This window comes from Rhinoderma darwinii, chromosome 8, assembly GCF_050947455.1.
Source record: "Rhinoderma darwinii isolate aRhiDar2 chromosome 8, aRhiDar2.hap1, whole genome shotgun sequence".
NCBI lineage: Eukaryota > Metazoa > Chordata > Amphibia > Anura > Rhinodermatidae > Rhinoderma > Rhinoderma darwinii.
In genome coordinates, this window is record NC_134694.1 from 92,948,106 (window position 1) to 92,966,713 (window position 18,608).

The 18,608-nt window shown below is 39.8% G+C and overlaps 1 protein-coding gene across 5 annotated transcripts in view; it reads left to right on the forward strand.

The window, feature by feature from the left end:
* The window catches only part of MCF2 (MCF.2 cell line derived transforming sequence), a 100,619-nt gene that overhangs the window by 58,788 nt on the left and 23,223 nt on the right, over positions 1 to 18,608 (forward strand). For all 5 annotated transcript variants that reach the window (XM_075835894.1, XM_075835896.1, XM_075835898.1 and 2 more), the window contains 7 exons: positions 578 to 697; positions 1,786 to 1,977; positions 2,544 to 2,735; positions 7,475 to 7,646; positions 10,083 to 10,171; positions 17,887 to 17,975; positions 18,197 to 18,263. In XM_075835894.1, coding sequence (XP_075692009.1) covers positions 578 to 697; positions 1,786 to 1,977; positions 2,544 to 2,735; positions 7,475 to 7,646; positions 10,083 to 10,171; positions 17,887 to 17,975; positions 18,197 to 18,263 — 921 coding nt within the window. The remainder of the gene's footprint in view (positions 1 to 577; positions 698 to 1,785; positions 1,978 to 2,543; positions 2,736 to 7,474; positions 7,647 to 10,082; positions 10,172 to 17,886; positions 17,976 to 18,196; positions 18,264 to 18,608) is intronic.

Genomic DNA, 18,608 nt, shown 5'->3' on the forward strand with positions numbered 1-18,608 from the left:
CCATAATTCTTGCTAAGCCACACCCCCTCAAAATTGCACCAAATTGACGAAATTTTTGCCAACGTGGATTTTTTTTATATCTCCCAGACTTAGACACAGTAGTTAATCTGCCCCATTGTGTTCATTTTCCCTATAGCCTCTTAGTGTCAAGAAATAGAGTTCTGTCGATTGATCCTATATGGTAAACATGCCCTGAAAGCATATTGAAAATAGTCCATAAAGGGACTATGCCTTAAATGGGGTTGTCTTAGCAGCAACCCTTTTTCATATACCTTTATAGTGCATATGAACATCATAGATTGGGTTCCGCTGGTAAGGATCCACTTCTGTGAACCAAAGTAGCTCTTGCGGACCCAGCGTGATGCTAGCGGGTAAAAAAGACAGACTTGTGTTGATCAGCTAAACACCAGGCCGGCTATCATTTTCAATACCTACATTTATGTTTACCTTTAAGTAGGGATTAATTATCAAGACCATGAAATAATTATTATGTTAATCCTTTTTTTGTTTTTAATATACTGTATGAAATGTATACGGTACATACATACATAATTGTTTGCTGTATAATACTCACTAGCTGAAGAATGCTACTGACTTTTTGATGGCACAACAAACCAGTGTTCCTGATACAGGAGATAATATATCTGAAGTCAAGCAGCGAGTGGTGGAGTTGAGTAACATTGAAGAAAGGTCAAAGGTAAGACTGCTCATCTTTATAGCATGTAGCTTGTAAAACTTTTCATTAGACATGTTTTCTCCCAAAAATAATCTAAAGAGCACACGTTGGATTATTGTAGTGGATTTCCGCTTCTGGTTGCAGTGACAGTCCAATTATGTAGATACATTATAAAATGCTCAGTGCAGCACTATAAAGTGTCACTGTACTTAAAGAGATTTTCCCACAAGGCACGTTTAGGACATATCCACAGGATATAAATGTCAGATAGTTGCGGGTCCCACCTCTGGAACCCGCACCTATCTCTAGAACGGGGCCCCCCTAAACCCTGTTCTAGCTTTGTCTGCTATCGCTGACTCCCGGCCACTTCCTGACTTTATGGTCAGGAGTTATGAAAACAGCGTAGCTCGCTGAGCTATGCTATTTCCCATACTCCAATAGTAGTGAAATGCAGATACGGAAGCAGTGTAGCATGCGAGCTACACTGTTTCCGTAACTGCCATTCAGTTCTATGGGGCTTACGAAAACAGCGTAGCTCAGCAAGCTACGCTGTTTTCACCTTCATGGTCGGAAATCAGCCGACACACAAAGAGGTAGAACGGAGTTTAGGGGCCCCGTTCTAGAGATAGGTGCGGGTCCCAGAGGTGGGATCCGCATCTATCTGACATTTATGACATATCCTGTGGCTATGTCATAAATGTCCCTCGTGGGAAAACCCCTTTAAGCCAGCCATAAATGTGTCCTGCGGACATTAACAAATGGTAAGACATATTGCTGTCTTCATGTCTTTTGTTGCTGGTTTTTCCACAAAGTTTGAATTTTCTATTTGTCATAGGAAACATTATTGGAAAATCTTTGTGTCATTTCAATTACTCCTGGTTTTTAAAAGATCTCAATATCATCAAATATGTGGCCCAGTACTTGCATATGGCCAAAAAAATACACAGCTTATCTCTACCAAGATACAGTACCAGGGAGGACAATGCTCCACAAGAGATCTTAAAAAAAAAAAATTTAAGTGAGAAATTGCATTGCAAAGTATATTAGATTATTATCTTCTAATTGTTTGTACAAGACTGGTCAACGCTTAACCCTTTGTTATCTTATAGGAATTAATGGGAAGATCACAAATGGTGATATTACACGGACACCAACTTGCAGCAAGTCATCATTATGCACTAAACCTAATCTGCCAGCAATGCAATGAACTAAGGCATGCATCAGATGTTTTGTCCGAGGAGATAAAAAGGAAACTAGCTCATCTCTCAACCACTCATGAACTACATGTCCGACTACAGCAGGTAACAGTTAAAGTCCTCTTTGTCTTTCCTGCAGTTCTACTTTTGTGAATATAAAGAAATCACATGAAGTAGTCCAGGTCTGTGACACACAGTTACTTTGGAACAACTTTATAAACCTATCTTTTGTTATTTTTAAGGGAAGCTCTATAATTAAAAAACAACTTTTTGAAGAATAATCAAAGGCTAGGCATTTAGTTTTTTCTGAGATAGGCCGATTTACCACAAGACCTTACCTAAACAGGACTCGGAGGCTTTTCCTGTAAATCCTGACAGAATTGAAACATCTACTTACATGAATATATGGAATGAAATCATAGAAAACTATATATCCACAAGGTCTTCTCCTCTGTCCTATGATGGAGAGGTAACATAGGAGGCCTGACAGAGACACTTTATAATTTGTCTTACGAGATGTTTACACTTGCGAATTGGGCAGGGCATATAAACTATTTTTGTACATGTGCTTTATACTTGGTCTGAGATCTCTTTGTATAATCCTTGGAAATGCTGGAAAAGCTTTTTTGCAGGTATTTATTCTAAAACTTATATATGGTGTTTTATTCCAGGCTCTTGAAAGCTGCGATAAAGGTGCATACTTTCTAGCTAACCAGCAAATGGACAAGTGTCAGTCAAGAGAGGGGGCTCAGAGGGCATTACAAGACGTTGAGAAGTTTCTAGATAGCTCTGCTCTGGATTTGAGCTTTGATCCACAGTCCTTACAATATGATTTTGAGTCCATTCTGACGGATGAGTTAAAGGTACCAGTTAACATATCTATAATTAAAAAGGGCTTTGGTGGTAGTCTTGGCTCATAGAACCCTCAGACACAAGCAGCTTGCAGTTATATCCGCAGTGTTTCCTAATATGTATTTTTCCGTTGTTTTTCCCTCATCAATATTTTCTTAAGATTAAGCTTCAATTAAAAGAACATTACAAAACGTATTCATTATCATAATGTTTTCTCCTAATTTATATAGAAACTAAGATTTTTCCCCAAAATTATCCAATAATTAGTTGTAATAATGACAATTTCGGGACATTATAATAATAATAATTAATAATAATAATGATGAAAATCTATATTTATATAGGGCCAACATATTCCGCAGCACTTTACAGAGATGAGGTAGGAGAAGTAAGGAGGCGCAGAACTGTGGAGAGCTTTGTGGGTGAGAGTAATAGGTTCAAATTGAATTCTAAAGGAAATGGGTAACCAGTGCAGTGACTGGCACAGGGTAGAGGCGTTGGTGTAGCGGTTGGTAAGAAAGATGAGCCTGTCTGCTGAATTAAGGATAGATTGGAGAGGGGAGAGTTCAGTGAGGAGAAGATGGACTAGTAATGACTTACTGTAGTCAAGACGCGAGTGAATCAGAGCGACAATGAGAATTTTGGCTGTTTCCACAGTAAGAAATGGCGGATTCTGGAGATGTTTTGAGGTGAAGATGGCAGGAGAGTGAGAGTGATTGAATGTAAGGAGTAAAGGAAACACCAGAGTCAAAAGTAACCCCAAAACAGTGGGCGTGCTGCCTGGGGGTTATGTTTTTTTTTCCAGTGTGATTGGTGCAGCTTTACAATTAGTTTTTATTAAAAAATTCTTTCTACTTTTTGAGATACAGCTGCTCGGGTTCACTGTCAGCGGGTCCTGCGTGTCTTTGACACGCAGGATCCACCTGTAATCTATCACATCTAAGTTATGAACTTAGATGGGATGGATAACAGGTGGATCCTGCATGTCAGATACGCAGGACCAGCTTTCATTAAATCTGGATTTAGCGAACAATACAACTGCTCTGTATACAGTATTTTTTTATAAATGCTAATCACACTAACCTTTTTTTTAATTAAAAAAAAATGCCTTTTAAAGGTTTACATAAAATGAGGCCAGAAGCAGTAAACATGGTAAAGATTCTTAGGAGTAGACATCGAAAAAACAATTATGTATTGAGATGTAGAAAAGTTTGTTTGTCTTGCTGATATCCCATACCTGTTTCATGCACTGTCTTACTGCCATGTTTAAAGAGGCTCTGCCCCCAGTTTATAAGTGCCCTATGTCCTACCTAATCTGGTAGTCGCAGTAATGTATATAACAACAGTTTTTTTCTTTTTAAAACATTTATTTTTGACGGAGTTATGACTATTTTTAGTTTTATGCTCATTTGTTCTAAAAGCCCAAGTGGGCGTTGTAAAGAGAAGTGTATGATGCTGACCAATCAGTGTCATACACTTCTCTTCATTTATGTTCAGCTGTACTCACAGCACAGCGTGATCTCGCGAGATCACGCTGTGCTGTCACTTAGGCTGGGTTCACACGACCTATATTCAGACGTAAACGAGGCGTATTATGCCTCGTTTTACGTCTGAAAATAGGGCTACAATACGTCGGCAAACATCTGCCCATTCATCTGAATGGGTTTGCCGACGTACTGTGCAGACGACCTGTCATTTACGCGTCGTCGTTTGACAGCTGTCAAATGACGACGCGTAAAAATACAGCCTCGTCAAAAGAAGTGCAGGACACTTCTTTCAGACGTAATTTGAGCCGTTCTTCATTGAACTCAATGAAGCACAGCTCAAAATTTACGGCTGTCAGAGAAGCCTTGCAAAATTCGAGGAGGAGCATTTACGTCTGAAACGAGGCAGCTGTTTTCTCCTGAAAACAGTCTGTCTTTTCAGACGTAAAAGCCTGCTACCGTGTGAACATACCCTTACACCACAATAACTTTACCGGAGTATTGGAAGAATGAAAAGACATCGCCTCCTGGCTGGAGGCGATGTATTTTCGTTCTCCCGACACTTATGTAGAAAAAATTAGCATAAAAGGAAAGCTGCACAAATACTTCCCCTATCCAAGAGTTTAATCAAATAGACTTAACACATGAGGTGGAAATATTATACGGAGTTAAAAAAAACAAAAACAACTTGCTGGCCTGGATGGATCATAAAACTGAATGAGGATTAAATAGTTTGACAAAAATTACAGAGATAATATTAAATATTTTAGATGAGAGGAAAACAGAATTACATACCAAGAATTAAAACTTACAGTGATTAAAATAAAGATTCAGCAAAGAGAAAGTTGAATCGTAGGAATTGAATTGATCATGTACCTGTATTACGAGAGAAGAGACGAATGTTAGATTTATGCCATATATAACTACAGCGACACTTGACAATATGACCCCTTCACCAGCATGAAGACACAGAGTAAACTATCATACCATACAAATGAATACATAAAACAGAGTGTCAGAGAAGTCAAAGGCGGCATTTTGCTGGTGCTGGTTTATTACTACACTCCCTGGGATAGGATAGCCTGGTTCTTTTTATCCTCCACCCCCTTCTCATTTTAGGAGAAAAGGGCAGTTTGCTCCTCTGACTGTTTCCCTTTGACTTGTTTTCTCTTGTTGCGGTAATTTTCAAGAGAAAGAGCTCTGTGCAGGTTCATTCAGCCCATAGGGGGGTAAGGCCAGCCAGAGCTGGGCCTCTCTTCTCATAGTTCCCATAAAAGCTGCATGGGCTGCCTCTATGGTGTGTACACCCTTGGTTGCTTTTATAATATATGTAAATATGTAGGTCCTATATGTCATATGGGGTATTCATTCTAATTCAATGGCCAGAATAGTAAAATATGGATAGAAACATGTTTGCATGTGGAACTATCTCTGTACAAAAGGAGCTAATAACTGTGATGAAAGAATGAATACAGAATTACATACTGCTAATAGTCGAAATACACTTTTAGAAGCACTTTCCGAAGCTGAAAAAAATCTGCAGCTGCACTTTCTTATTGAAATTCATGTTTAACATCTGTCGCAGAAAAGTTTGTACAGCTAAAAAAAGTCACATAATATACTTGGAAAACAAGTTGCACACTCATTGGCACACACAAAAGAGGAGACTCCCCAAAGAATTATTAAAATGGGTCCACCATTATGGTGCCTTGTTTTGCCACCCAGGATGGAACGTCCTGATGTTAGTTTCCCCCTCTACGACTTTTCCATGACCTCTGGACCATTTCTCTGACCCCTTGTTTGGTAACAAAGAGACCAACTAGAGATGGAGCCCCTCTTTCTTGTACACCGCTCATACATTCATCGCATGGAATTTTATTAAGATGAATGTAGGTAAAATGAGATTAACAGAAAAATAAAAAAAAATTCTAAACCGAAATAGGAAGTATAAAGCAAATAGGGAAGACTTCAATGCATCTACGTCCAGAGTTTTTCAAAAGATCCTCATACAATTCAATAAAAAAAGTTTCATAGCTGGATATCTGGTGAAGATTTAGATATCCATGGCCATTTTATGGGACAATAAAGACTGTTTCATGTGTAACGCAAATGTGTAAATAGTAACATCTGTAGCAAATTTGACCACTCTTTTTGTAAAAAATTATTACTTGTTTTATATAATGGTTTCAGTATAAGATAAATATGGTGCTCATTGCCTGTAAACCACGACACATATGCTCTAAGAAAAGCTCATCCGTTGCCCTGGGCACCAAACACATAGATCTTGGACAAATCTTATCTTAGACTAAGGGTCCTTTTACACCGGCCAATTTTGGCTGGTGCAATGAGCACTGATCAACGAGACAGCTCATTGATTGGCTCTCGTTTGCTCCTTTCACAAGGAGCTATGATCAATAATGTATGGGGACAAGTGATCGTTACTACCAGTGCTCGTCGCCATGCATTACCATTATGTCATTAGCACAACTCTCTGTTTACACAGGGAGATGTGCTGCCGACAACGATAATATTTTCTGCTGCATTAATGATACGATCAGCCAATAAACGAGCATTTGCTCATTCATCGGCTGATCGTTGCCCTGATTACACAGGGCAATAATGGGAATGAGTATTCATATGAATGCTCGTTTGCCTGATTATTGACTTGTGTAAAAGGGCCTTAAGTCTTAAAGTTTACATAGATGTAGTATTTTTTATAAAGCAGACAGGGGTAAGAGGGATTGCCAAGTAAACCTGGGGCCCTATAGCAAAAATTAAAATGGGGCCCAACTCTACCATGATCCTCACCTGCAGCAAGTGAGTTCAGGTCATGAAAAGCTTATTGTTATTTAGTCTCCACACAATGTTCCTCAGCCTTTCTGCTCATTCACGCTCTGTCTCTCTATCTTACTCCATAATCTGTAGTGATCACTTGCTTCACATCCCTTCTGAATGGACAGGGTCCCACTTGGCTGAGAGGCGCCCTAGCAGTTGCTATGTCTGCTACCGTGGAAGTTACACCCATGAAATGACTTTTTTCATACTTTTGAAAAAAAATAATTGTTGGTTGGGAACTCTTACATACCTGTCAGAAAGACTTGACTATGAGCAGATCAAGCCCAAACAAAAACCTAACTGAGGGTCATAACATTGACTGATGGTTATGTTGTTTTTTTATTTTTGAAACAATTTTTTGACTGGATTTCATCACCATTCCTGGCAATTTAAAAGTCGCCTTAAACTAATATATTTTTCTGATTTATTAGGCTCAAATTCAGGCCGTTCAAATCAAGATTGAGAACATCAGAGACCTGTTTGAAAACCGGCAAAGCTGTCTCAAAAAGTTGGCTGACAAGCAAGTGCGGCCAGTCCAGTTAGTAGCTCCTCGTCCTGAGAATCCCCCTAGAGCTAGATCACCACTTTTTTCTCCAAAACATGGTAAATTGTTTATATAATGTCTCAACACGCTTTCTGTACCTTGTATACAATTAGATCTTGGATCTGCACGCTCTGAATATATTTCCTATATGTATGGTGATATTGCAATCTGCCCACGCAGAATATAAATTTAAGTAGTAACAGGAGAATCAAGTTCCTTCCAGATAGACACAAGATTTATGCTGTCAAATGTACTTTATCTGTTCACTGTTTATACAACCAACTCACTCTTATTGATTTTAACTGATATCTATTCCATATTATATATTATTGAACACAACAATTTACCAATGTATTTGCTGAGCACTCATTTACGCCTTATAATTTGGTGTTTGGTCTTAAAAAAACATTGAGTTGTCCTATTATTGTTGGTGTCTTGCAAATGCAATATAAACATTAAAGAAAACCAACTGGAAATGCCTGCCATATTTATTAATATATTTCATCTTATTATTGGAAATCCAATGACTGCTTCAAAATGTTAGCATTTTTATTTGATGGCTGTTGAAATGGGAGTCATTCCTTACAATAATTTCCTTTATTTATTAAGGAGCCAGTTTCACCTGCAGAAACCTATATAGGGCATGGTCTGCCATAGTCTTCTATGGTCTGTATCAATCAGTCAACAGATGTTATACCTACCCTAAATTTGATGAAGTTACTTCATTGCAAAACTGAGCCCCCCCCCACCCCTTTTTCCAGCTTCACCCCTGGCAATGACAGCTTTGGCTGGACATACATTTCCCTTGCAAGAGCAACTGCAAAGAAATGTAGTGTTATATACTGACCAAACAAATAACAAGAGGGGTTGGGTAAGCTCTAAGCTGTCATTGGTTAGTTTACATCACATGGTCCCACTTTTAAAAGTAGGACGATGTACTAAGGTAACTGGCAGGGCGTTTTTTTGCTCCAGTGGGGAAGGGTGGCCGCTGCAGGAGTGTGCTTTTTTCTAAAAAATAATAAACTTTGACCTGATCAATAATAGGCGAAAAGTGCCCCAGTGTTCATGTGGGGGGCAGGGGAAGGAATCTTAATGGGGTAACACTGAGCATTTATTTTAGGGTATGTTCACACGTAGCGTAAACACTGCAGATTTTACGCAACGGATTTCATTGTGAAATCCACAGCTTAAAGAGGCTCTGTCACCAGATTATAAGTGCCCTATCTCCTACATAATGTGATTGCGCTGTAATGTAGATAACAGCAGTGGTTTTTATTTTGAAAAACTATAATTTTTTAGCAAGTTATGAGCTAGTTTAGATTTATGCTAATTTGTTTCTTAATAGACAACTGGGTGTGTTTTACTTTTTACCAGAGGAGTGTATGACGCTGACCAATCAGTAATCAATCAGTGTCATACACTTCTCAGTGTTCCAGCCCATTGTTACAGTGTGATTGTTCAGTGAAAAAAGCTGGCCTGGAACAATGAGATTGGGCACTTATAATCTGGTGACAGAGCCTCTTTAATACAGTATCAGTAGAGTGAATGATATTTGAACAAATCTCATCCACACGCTGTTTAAAAACCCACCGGAAAAACGTTCATAAATTGACCTGTGGTGCGTTTTTTAATCCGCAGCATGTCAATTGATGTTGTGTATTCGCTGGTTTTCTGTTGCAGGTTTTCCCTATTGAATTCAATGGGGAGGTAAAACCCGCAACAATTAGCACATGTTGGGATTTTTGCGGTGGAAATGCTGCGTTATCGGGGGTGTCAGCCCTAAAAGTGCCTAGGGCAGCACAAACTCTAAATATGGCCCTGCCACTACCACCAAACGCTGTAAAAAAGAATATAATATACAGTGTCGAAATAGTAGTAAACATAATATAAATAGCACATTACAGTGCCCAAATAATAACTTTATACAGTGACAAAATAACAGGTCTATCCATAAACTAATCTAATTACAGTGCTATATAGTTCATGGTGGTCATATGCCAGGTCATCTCTGGCATCCCCTCCAGCAGGGGCAACTTATGCGCCACCTGCGACCGAAGAGGTGCCACACCCCAAGGCTGCCCCTGCTTGTTGTACAACTTTTCCATGACCTCTAGACCATTTCTCTGACCCCTTGTTTGGTAACAATGGGACCAACTACAGATGCACTGTTCATACATTCATCGCATGGAATTTTTGACAAATGGGCATTATAGTGTTTTTATTTTTTCAACAAATTATTTTAGGTCGAGATCTTACTCCTGCTCCATGAGTTTTTTCAGCAACCCATTATTTTGAGCAAAAACATGCTATTTAGAAAAATTTATTGTGACCTCTTAATGATATTGCATTGCATTACATGTTTATGTGTAGATAAATAAACTGTGCTCTTATGCTTCATTGCTATACTTTGGTTTAACATTGTTACACGGGGCTGGTCATTTTTTTTTTGGTACGCCCTACAATTGTAGTAATGTCTACTTTATTTTGAAATAAAGGTATGGATTTCAATTCAAGTCTGAAGTTTTCATTTGACATAACATTGCCTGGGAAAAGGACCACAAGAAAAATGCAGACTTCACGCAAGGTAACAAAATGGACAATGATCTTCTTAACGGAAAGCAAATCCCACAAACAGCTTATTGGTGTTCAGTATTTATATTATTGACAGAGACACTTGGCAACTAATACACGGAAGTATCACCAACACATGGTTGGTGAGGTATATTACCATTTTGAGGCCCTTTATTGACCAGTCAGTCCTGCCGTGGTGCAAATAATTTTTTTTCTAAAATAATAGTGTCATCAGAACTGCTCAGACACATTTTGAGAAAGCCATTGTTGTATGGGAAGTTTACCTCACATATACTTTATATGAACCACCCTGCGGTAGAGAACATTCTAGTGTCACCATCATGCTCAGGGCAAGGACCTCAAATTAAGTTTTTTTAATGAAATACCACCTTTACCACGTGTCGCACTAGAGAGCAAGAGAGTGTGAGATTAGGGAGAAAAACAAGTGGCACAAGAGTTGGTGTAGGAAGAAGGGGGTGTGGGTTTTTAGAGAACTATGCTGACTTCTCTGTTAGTACAGGCTCTACTGTAGGGCTGGGATGCTCCAGAATGGGATGCAGTTCTGTAGGGGGAAAATATTGCTAGGAGGTTATAGTAGTCTTTAAAGGGTTCTCTGGAGGCAGAAAATGTATGGCCTATCCTCCGGATGGACCATCAATATCTGATCGGTGGGGCACAACTCTCAGCACACCTTCTGATCAGCTGTTTTGAAGGGGCCACAGCACTCATGCGAGAGCTGCTTCCTCGTCATTCCTTTTTGACTGCACAATATTGTCAAACGCCTACACACTATTAGCGGCGTTTCACAGTATTACTGCCTTCTCCCAAAACAGCCTTCTCCCAAAACAGCCCCTTTAACAGCTGAGCGGCGGAGGTGCCGAAAATCATACCCTCGTAGGTCAGATATTGACAGCCTCTACTGAGGATAGGCCATCAACTTTCCCTCTCTGGAAAACCCCTTTAAACTGAGGAACGGGGAGGGGCAATTATAGTACAGTAAAGGAAGATAGCATAGATAGTGACCTGGGGCTAAGTAATGAAATTGGGAGTGGAATGGAGGAAGAGGTTAGAACAGTAAATAGGTAAAAGAGGAAAAGCGATATGGATAGACATATAAAGTGCATGTATACTAATGCCAGATGCCTCAATAACAAGATTGAGGAATTAGAGTTGATAATGCTGGAGGAGAATTGATACATAGTAAAGATAAGTGAGACATGGCTGGATGATAGATATGACTGGGCTGTTAATTTGCAGGGTTACAGTCTGTTTAGATATGATCGTACTAATAAGAAAGGTGTAGGGGTTTGCTTATATGTAAAATCCTTCCTAAAACCCATCCTACGAGATGATGTCTCTGAGGGAAATGATCATGTGGAGTCTCCAAGTATAATGGAAGAAGCAGAAAATCAACTAATAAAGCAAATAGATGAGGCAGCAAACCATAATGAAGTCATTATTATGGGGGACTTTAACTACCCTGATATAAACTGGGAGGCAGAAACCTGCAGGTCCAACAAAGGAAACAGGGTTTTGATAATTACCTTGCACAACTGGTACAGGACCCATCAATAGGGGGGGGGGGACTTCTAGTTTTAACCAATAGGCTGGACAGGATATCAAAAGTCCAGCCTATTGGGGTCTTAATAATAGTGACCACAACATAATACATTTTCATTTGTCTTTTCATAAAAAGTTTGATAGAGTAGATACGAAAACACTAAACTTCAAGGCCAATGTCTATGGGCTAAGGCAGGGGTCTTAAACACGCGACCCCTGAGGCTGTCATCTGTGGTTCACGAGGCACCGTAACTCGTGAGGAGAGAGAGCAGGCCGAAGGAGGAATGCACTGGCGCTCCTTCATGACGTCATGAAGTAGCCCAGTCCGTTGGTGGTAGGTGAGCAATGGCCACACAGCCCCCTGTAGATAGTGCAACCCCCCTTGTAGATATCGCCCCACATTCACCCCCCTATAGATAGCACATGCGGGCCTGGTATGTCCCCCTGTCAACTGTATCTGCGAAATCAGGGCGCGGATACAGTTGAACCCAATGCTGAAGCAAGGAACCGTCAGCTCCCTGCTTCAGCATTAGTTCAGAGCGGAGGAGCAGAGGGAGCTCCTCTGCTCGCCGAGGACTCCTCGGGCACAGGACTACTTTAAGCGCTGTGCCCGGGGAAGCCCTTGACGTATATGGACAGTGACGTCGGTAGCTACTCCTGGAGCTTAATCCCCGTTGCCTATGCTCTGGCAGGGGATTCCACTAAAGGAGTAGCCCCTGACGTCACTGTCCATATATGGACAGTGAAATCAGGGGTACCCTCTAAGAGTGGAATACCCAGCCTATGCTCTGGCTGGGTATTCCACTCCTAGAGGGTGTCCCAATGGTGCTATCTACATGGGAGGAAGGGTAGCGCCATCTACAGGGGGTGGCTCTGTCTTCAAGTGGGTGTGGCACTATCTACAGAGGGCACTGTGGCAGTATCTACAGAGGGCACTGTGGCAGTATCTACAGAGGGCACTGTGGCAGTATCTACAGAGAGCACTATGGCATTGTCTACAGAGGGCACTGTAGCAGTATCTACAGAGGGCACTGTAGCAGTATCTACAGAGGGCACTGTGGCATTATCTACAGAGGGCACTGTAGCAGTATCTACAGAGGGCACTGTGACAGTATCTACAGAGGGCAGTGTAGCAGTATCTACAGAGGGCACTATGGCATTATCTACTTAGGGCAGTGTGGCATTATATACAGAGGGCATTGTGGCATTATCTACAGAGGGCAGTGTGGCTTTATCTACATAGGGCAGTGTGGCATTATCTACAGAAGGCACTGTGGCATTATCTACAGAAGGCACTGTGGCATTATCTACAGAAGGCACTGTTGCATTATCTACAGAAGGCACTGTGGCATTATATATCAAGGGTGTGGCATTATCTACATGGGGTGGCATTATCGACAGAGGGCACCGTGGCACTATCTAAGAAGGGGCTACCCAATCTTGACATTCTTGTATCTGCCAAACGCTGCCAACTGAGCCGCCAGACTCCATTTAGTGACACTTAAACTGGAAAACTGGATTGTTAAAATAAGTACGTGTAGTAAACGCGCAAATTTCCAGTAAGTTTAAACCTAGCGGTATTATTATAGTAATGTAGTATTGTTGTAGTAGTTCAAATAACTAATTGATTAACAATAATTTTGTATTGTATCAAATTTGAAAGTAATGCGGCCCGTCAACTTCCCATTTTTTCTATATGCAGCCCATTTACCCAGATGATTTTGAAACCCCAGGGCTAAGGGATGACCTTAATGACATAAACTGGAAAAAATTCCTCAAAAATAAAGATACATAAACTAAATGAAACATTTTTAAAAGCCTCTTAAATATGTCCTGTGAAAGATATATACCTTATTGGAATAAATAAGAGGAAACAAATGTAGTTAAATAAAACAGTAAGGGGGGCAATAAATGATAAAAAGAAAGCGCTCAAACTACTAAAGCAGGATGGTAGTAATGAGGCAAGAAATAATTATAAAGAAAAAAAAGAAGTTGTGTAAAAAAAATTAAGTGACCAAAGATTGAAATAGAGAGAATCCGTGCCAAGGAAAGTGAAAATAAGTTACAAATATTTTTAAACTACATAAATAATAAGAAACTTAAAACTAAAAGTGTTGGCCCTTTCAGAAATAAGCTTGGTGCAATGGTGGAGGAGGATGAGAAGGAAAGCCAATATAATAAAATCCTCCTTCTCTACTATATTTACACTGGAAAATCTAATGTCAGATGACATGATTAGGGACAAAGTAAATTCTCCAGTAAATGTCACATAATAGACAAATCACCAGGTCCGGATGTCATACAGCGACAAGTTCTGCAGGAATGAAATACTGTTAAAAGACCGACATTTATTTCTAATATTTCAGGATTCTGTAATTACCTGGTCTGTTACACAGGACTGGTGCATAGGAAATACAGTGGCAATAAAGAGGTGAAAAAGTTAGCCTAGAAACTAGAGACCTGTAAGTTTAACCTCAATTGTGGGTAAAATATTTTAAGGTTTTCTGAGATGGTATCCTGAAGTATCTTACTGAAAATATACTTATAACGCAGCATCAGCCTGTCAGACTTACCTGATTAGCTTCTATGAGGAGGTAGGTTCTAGACTGGACCTGGGTAAGGCTGTGGATGTGGTGTATCTAGACTTTTCCAAGGTATTTGTTACTGTGCCACATAAAAGGTTGGCGCGTAAAATGAAAATGCTGGGACTGGGGGAAAATTTGTGTAATTGAGTCAACAACTGGCTGAGTGATAGAAAACAGAGGGTGGTTATTAATGGTACATCCTCATAGTGGGTCACAGTTACCAGTGGGATTCCACAGGGGTCAGTATTGGGCCCTCTTTTTTACAATATGTTTATTAGTGACCTTGTAGAAGGCTTAGGCCTCAGTTCACACTGATTTTTTTTCAGGAGGAAAATTCTGCCTCCAAATTCCATTTGGGATTTTGAGGCAGATTTTGACCTTCCTGCATGCCGTTTGCCGTGATTTTTGCTGCATTTTTCGCTCACGCCCATTGAGTGCTACGGGCAAAAAACTCAGCGAAATACGCTTTCTCTGCCTTCCATTGATGTCAATGGGAGGACAGAGGCATAAACGCCCGAAGATAGGGCATGATGCTTCTTTTTATCGCGAGCGTTTTTTCTCCCGCTCGCGGTAAAAAAACGTGCCTGCCTCCCATTGAAATCAATGGAAGGCATTTTCTGCTGTTTTTTGGCGCATTTTCCAAAGCAGTTTCCGCGTCAAAAAAAACTTGTAAAAAAACTCTGTGTAAACTGGCCCTTACAGGGTGAAATTTCAATATTTGTAGGTAATACTAAGCTCTGTAAAGTAATCACCAAGAAGAGGATAATATAATCGTACACATGTGGAGAAATGTAAGGTTGTCCACTTGGGCTGAGGAAACAAATTCTACACTGATGTATTAGATAGTAAAACACTGGGCAAAACTGCCACTGCACAAGACTTGGTGACATTCAGAAAACTCATCTTTACCAGCCAGTGCCAGACAGCTGCTGCCAAGGCAAATAAAACCATTAGCTGTATCAAAAGAGGCATAGATGGACATGACAAGAATATAGTATAGTCTATACATATCACTAGTCATGGAATATTGTGTACAATTATTGGCAGCTGTGTAAAAGAAGGACATGGCTGAACTAGTGCGTGGGCTTCGGAGGGCGACCAATGTAGTTAAGGGAATGGATGGATTGTAGTTTCAAGATAGGCTATCAAACTTGAGCTTATTCAGTTTTGACAAAAGATGGCTTAGGGGCGATCTAATTACAATGTACTTATATGTGAATGGACAGTACAGAGATTTTTCTAATGATAATTTTATATTTCATCACATCATCACAGACTATAAGAGCAGTGAAACGATGGAACTCTGCCACAGGATGTTGTGTTGGTTGATTCATTGAACAATTTCAAAAAGGGCCTTGATGCCTTTCTTGAAAATTATAATATTACAATTTATGAGTACTAGATTTCTGGAGATGGGACGTTAATCCACAGATCTTTTCTGATCACCATACTTGGAGTCGGGAAGGAATTTTCACAATAATATGGGGCAATTAGGATCCACCTCATGGGGGGTTTTGCCTTCCGCTGGATCAACACGGTAGCATTTTACAGTTGGCCGGAATTGATAGACCTGTGCCTTTTTTAACCTCATTAACTACATACCTATGTAAATATTTTACTAGAGAATCTGAAAAAGGAGAATACGAAAAATTTTCAGAATGTGCTTTGCACTTCACAAAAAGTAGATCCCATATTGAGAAAGTTTTCCCACTCCTGCTCTATACCACACAAACTTTCCAGCTATCCAATACATTAATTACATTATATATCCTTTATATACATTATATACATCTTGGGGCCACCCATTATAAATGTGAGACACTGAGACATACTGTAGTACTTGGCGCCCAGGGTCACACATTTATGGTGCAGTGATCACAGGGGCACAGCTGCTGGATCACCCATGGGGGCCAGCTGTGATTGACAGCCACCCTGCACCAACAGCCAGGATTGGATAAAACTCAGATCCCATCCGTTTAATTTTTGGGATGTTGGGCTTGACAGTATGAAGGGACAGTGCAGGGCTTAACAAAGGCCCTCAGGGCAGTTCTGAAAGAATTATTTTTAGGGCATACCTGAGAGGCATGCCCTAACAGCTGCCCGTGCATTTTACATGCACAGTAATTTATTGAAATACAGTACAAAGGTATTCCAATGTATTTTAATATATAAATAAAGTTGAACTGTTTTTATTAAATAAGTCATAAAACATAAAAAAATACATAAACTACAAATTGCCTTAATAATTTCATCCCATGTAAGTAAGTAGATGTAGGTCTGATGCAAATTGTATTACTTTCCCCTCTTTAGCTGGTCATACACATAGGATGAAAGTCATCCAAAATTGAAAATTGTTAACATTCTGGCCAATCATCGTTTTCAAATTTTATGTGAATGACGAATGCTTATTGTCTACTGAAAAATTGATTGGTCATGTTGGATTTATTCCCGCCGATTGTCGGCTGAAACTATGCGTGTACGGTTGTTTATCAGTTTCACAAGTGCATTCTTTTTTCTTCCCAATTTCTTTTTAAAACGATGTCCCTGATCTACCAGTTAAGTCCGGTATGTTGATGGCTGGATCGTGCTCACTCTGACCAATCCTGAAACCTGTCAGCAGTTTTGAGCACTTTAAACTGCTGACAGGGTGATGTACAAAAGGGGAAGGGCATTTTAAACTTAATTTTTTTTTCTCAGTCTTGCAAATTGCCAAGCAAGCAACCTTTGATTCCCCAGTTGCAAGTGCCACTCCCTGCTCTGAGGAACGACTCTAGCGGCCAATCAGGAGACTGATAGGACCGTCACTCAGAGCAGAGTGAACTGCAGAAGCACTTACACATCAAGTACCGCATCATTTTCTCAGTCATATAGTACAACTTGCATGATTGAAAAAAAAAGATATGTTGTAAAATTATGTGCACACGCAGAGTCAAAAACGTCTCAAAATACGGAGCTGTTTTCAAGGGAAAACAGCCCCTGATTTTCAGAAGTTCTTTGAGCAACTCGCGTATTGCGCTGCGTTTTTCACGGCGTTTTTGCTGCGTTTTTTACGGCCGTTTTTGGAGCTGTTTTCATTGGAGTCTATGCGAAAACGGCTCCAAAAACGTCCCAAGAAGTGTCCTGCACTTCTTTTGACCAGCCGTCATTTTACGCGCCGTATTTTAACAGCGACGTGTAAAATGACAGCTCGTCTGCACAGAACATCGTAATTCCCATTGCAAGCAGTGGGCAGATGTTTGCAGATGTATTGGAGCCGTGTTTCCAGGCGTAATTCGAGGCGTAAAGTGCCTCCATTACGCCTGAAAAATGGTCGTGTGCACATACCCTAATGCTCTTTCAGCTGATTTGAGACCTCAAGACTGCTGACAGGTTCCTTTTAAGTTTATGGCCAGCTTTATCCGCCTATGTGTCCTGAGTGTTTATACATTTTAAAACCTATCAATGTATTAAAAAGAGGTAAGTCAAAAATAATGATTCACAGATCATGTTATTGTTACCTGCTGGTTGGAAATAAAGGTGACGTGGCTATAATTTTTATAACGTGTTATTGTTTGTATAATTTTGTTAATATCTATTGTTTCAGATTGAAGTGATGCATGACTATCAAGAGAAGAGAAACTCCTTACAATTTTTTATATCAGAAAGCGAAGACAGTTTGGATATACTTAAAGGGTAATTGTTTTACTTTTTTATAAAGAATTCTGCTCAGCAAACTAACCACCAACTTTACTAAAACTGTACTAAAAAAAAATATATATTAATTCATTTCTCGATAGAGTAATAGTAAAGACAAACAAAGTGAGGGCTTGTTTTACATATACTTGTACTGGAATTGTTATTTTTGCAGATCACATACAAAATGAATAAAGTTTATGTGATATGATTTATTTCAGACATGTTATCCATGAGCTAATAGAAACTGAGAGGATTTATGTGGAAGAGCTTTACACTATTTTATTGGTATGTCACCTGTGGTTTCTAATGTCATATATCGTGTTTGGCCATCATGTGTTCATAATCCATGAATTATTAATAGTAAATTAACCTATGAATTTTTCAAGTAGAAAAAATATCAAAACGAATACTTAAACCGACTGAATGGAGTTTTTATGGAGGCGTATGACTGTTATGGCACAATATGGCTGGCTGGCACTGTTTTGGGGGGCTATGTGGTTGGCTATATTGTGGGATGTGGGTTACTGTGAAATTCTGCCACTGTTAGGGCATAGTGTGAGTGCCAATGTTATGCGACCACTGTGGTTTACACAGTTATGGGTCACAGTGGCTAAATAGAAAGTTGAAAAA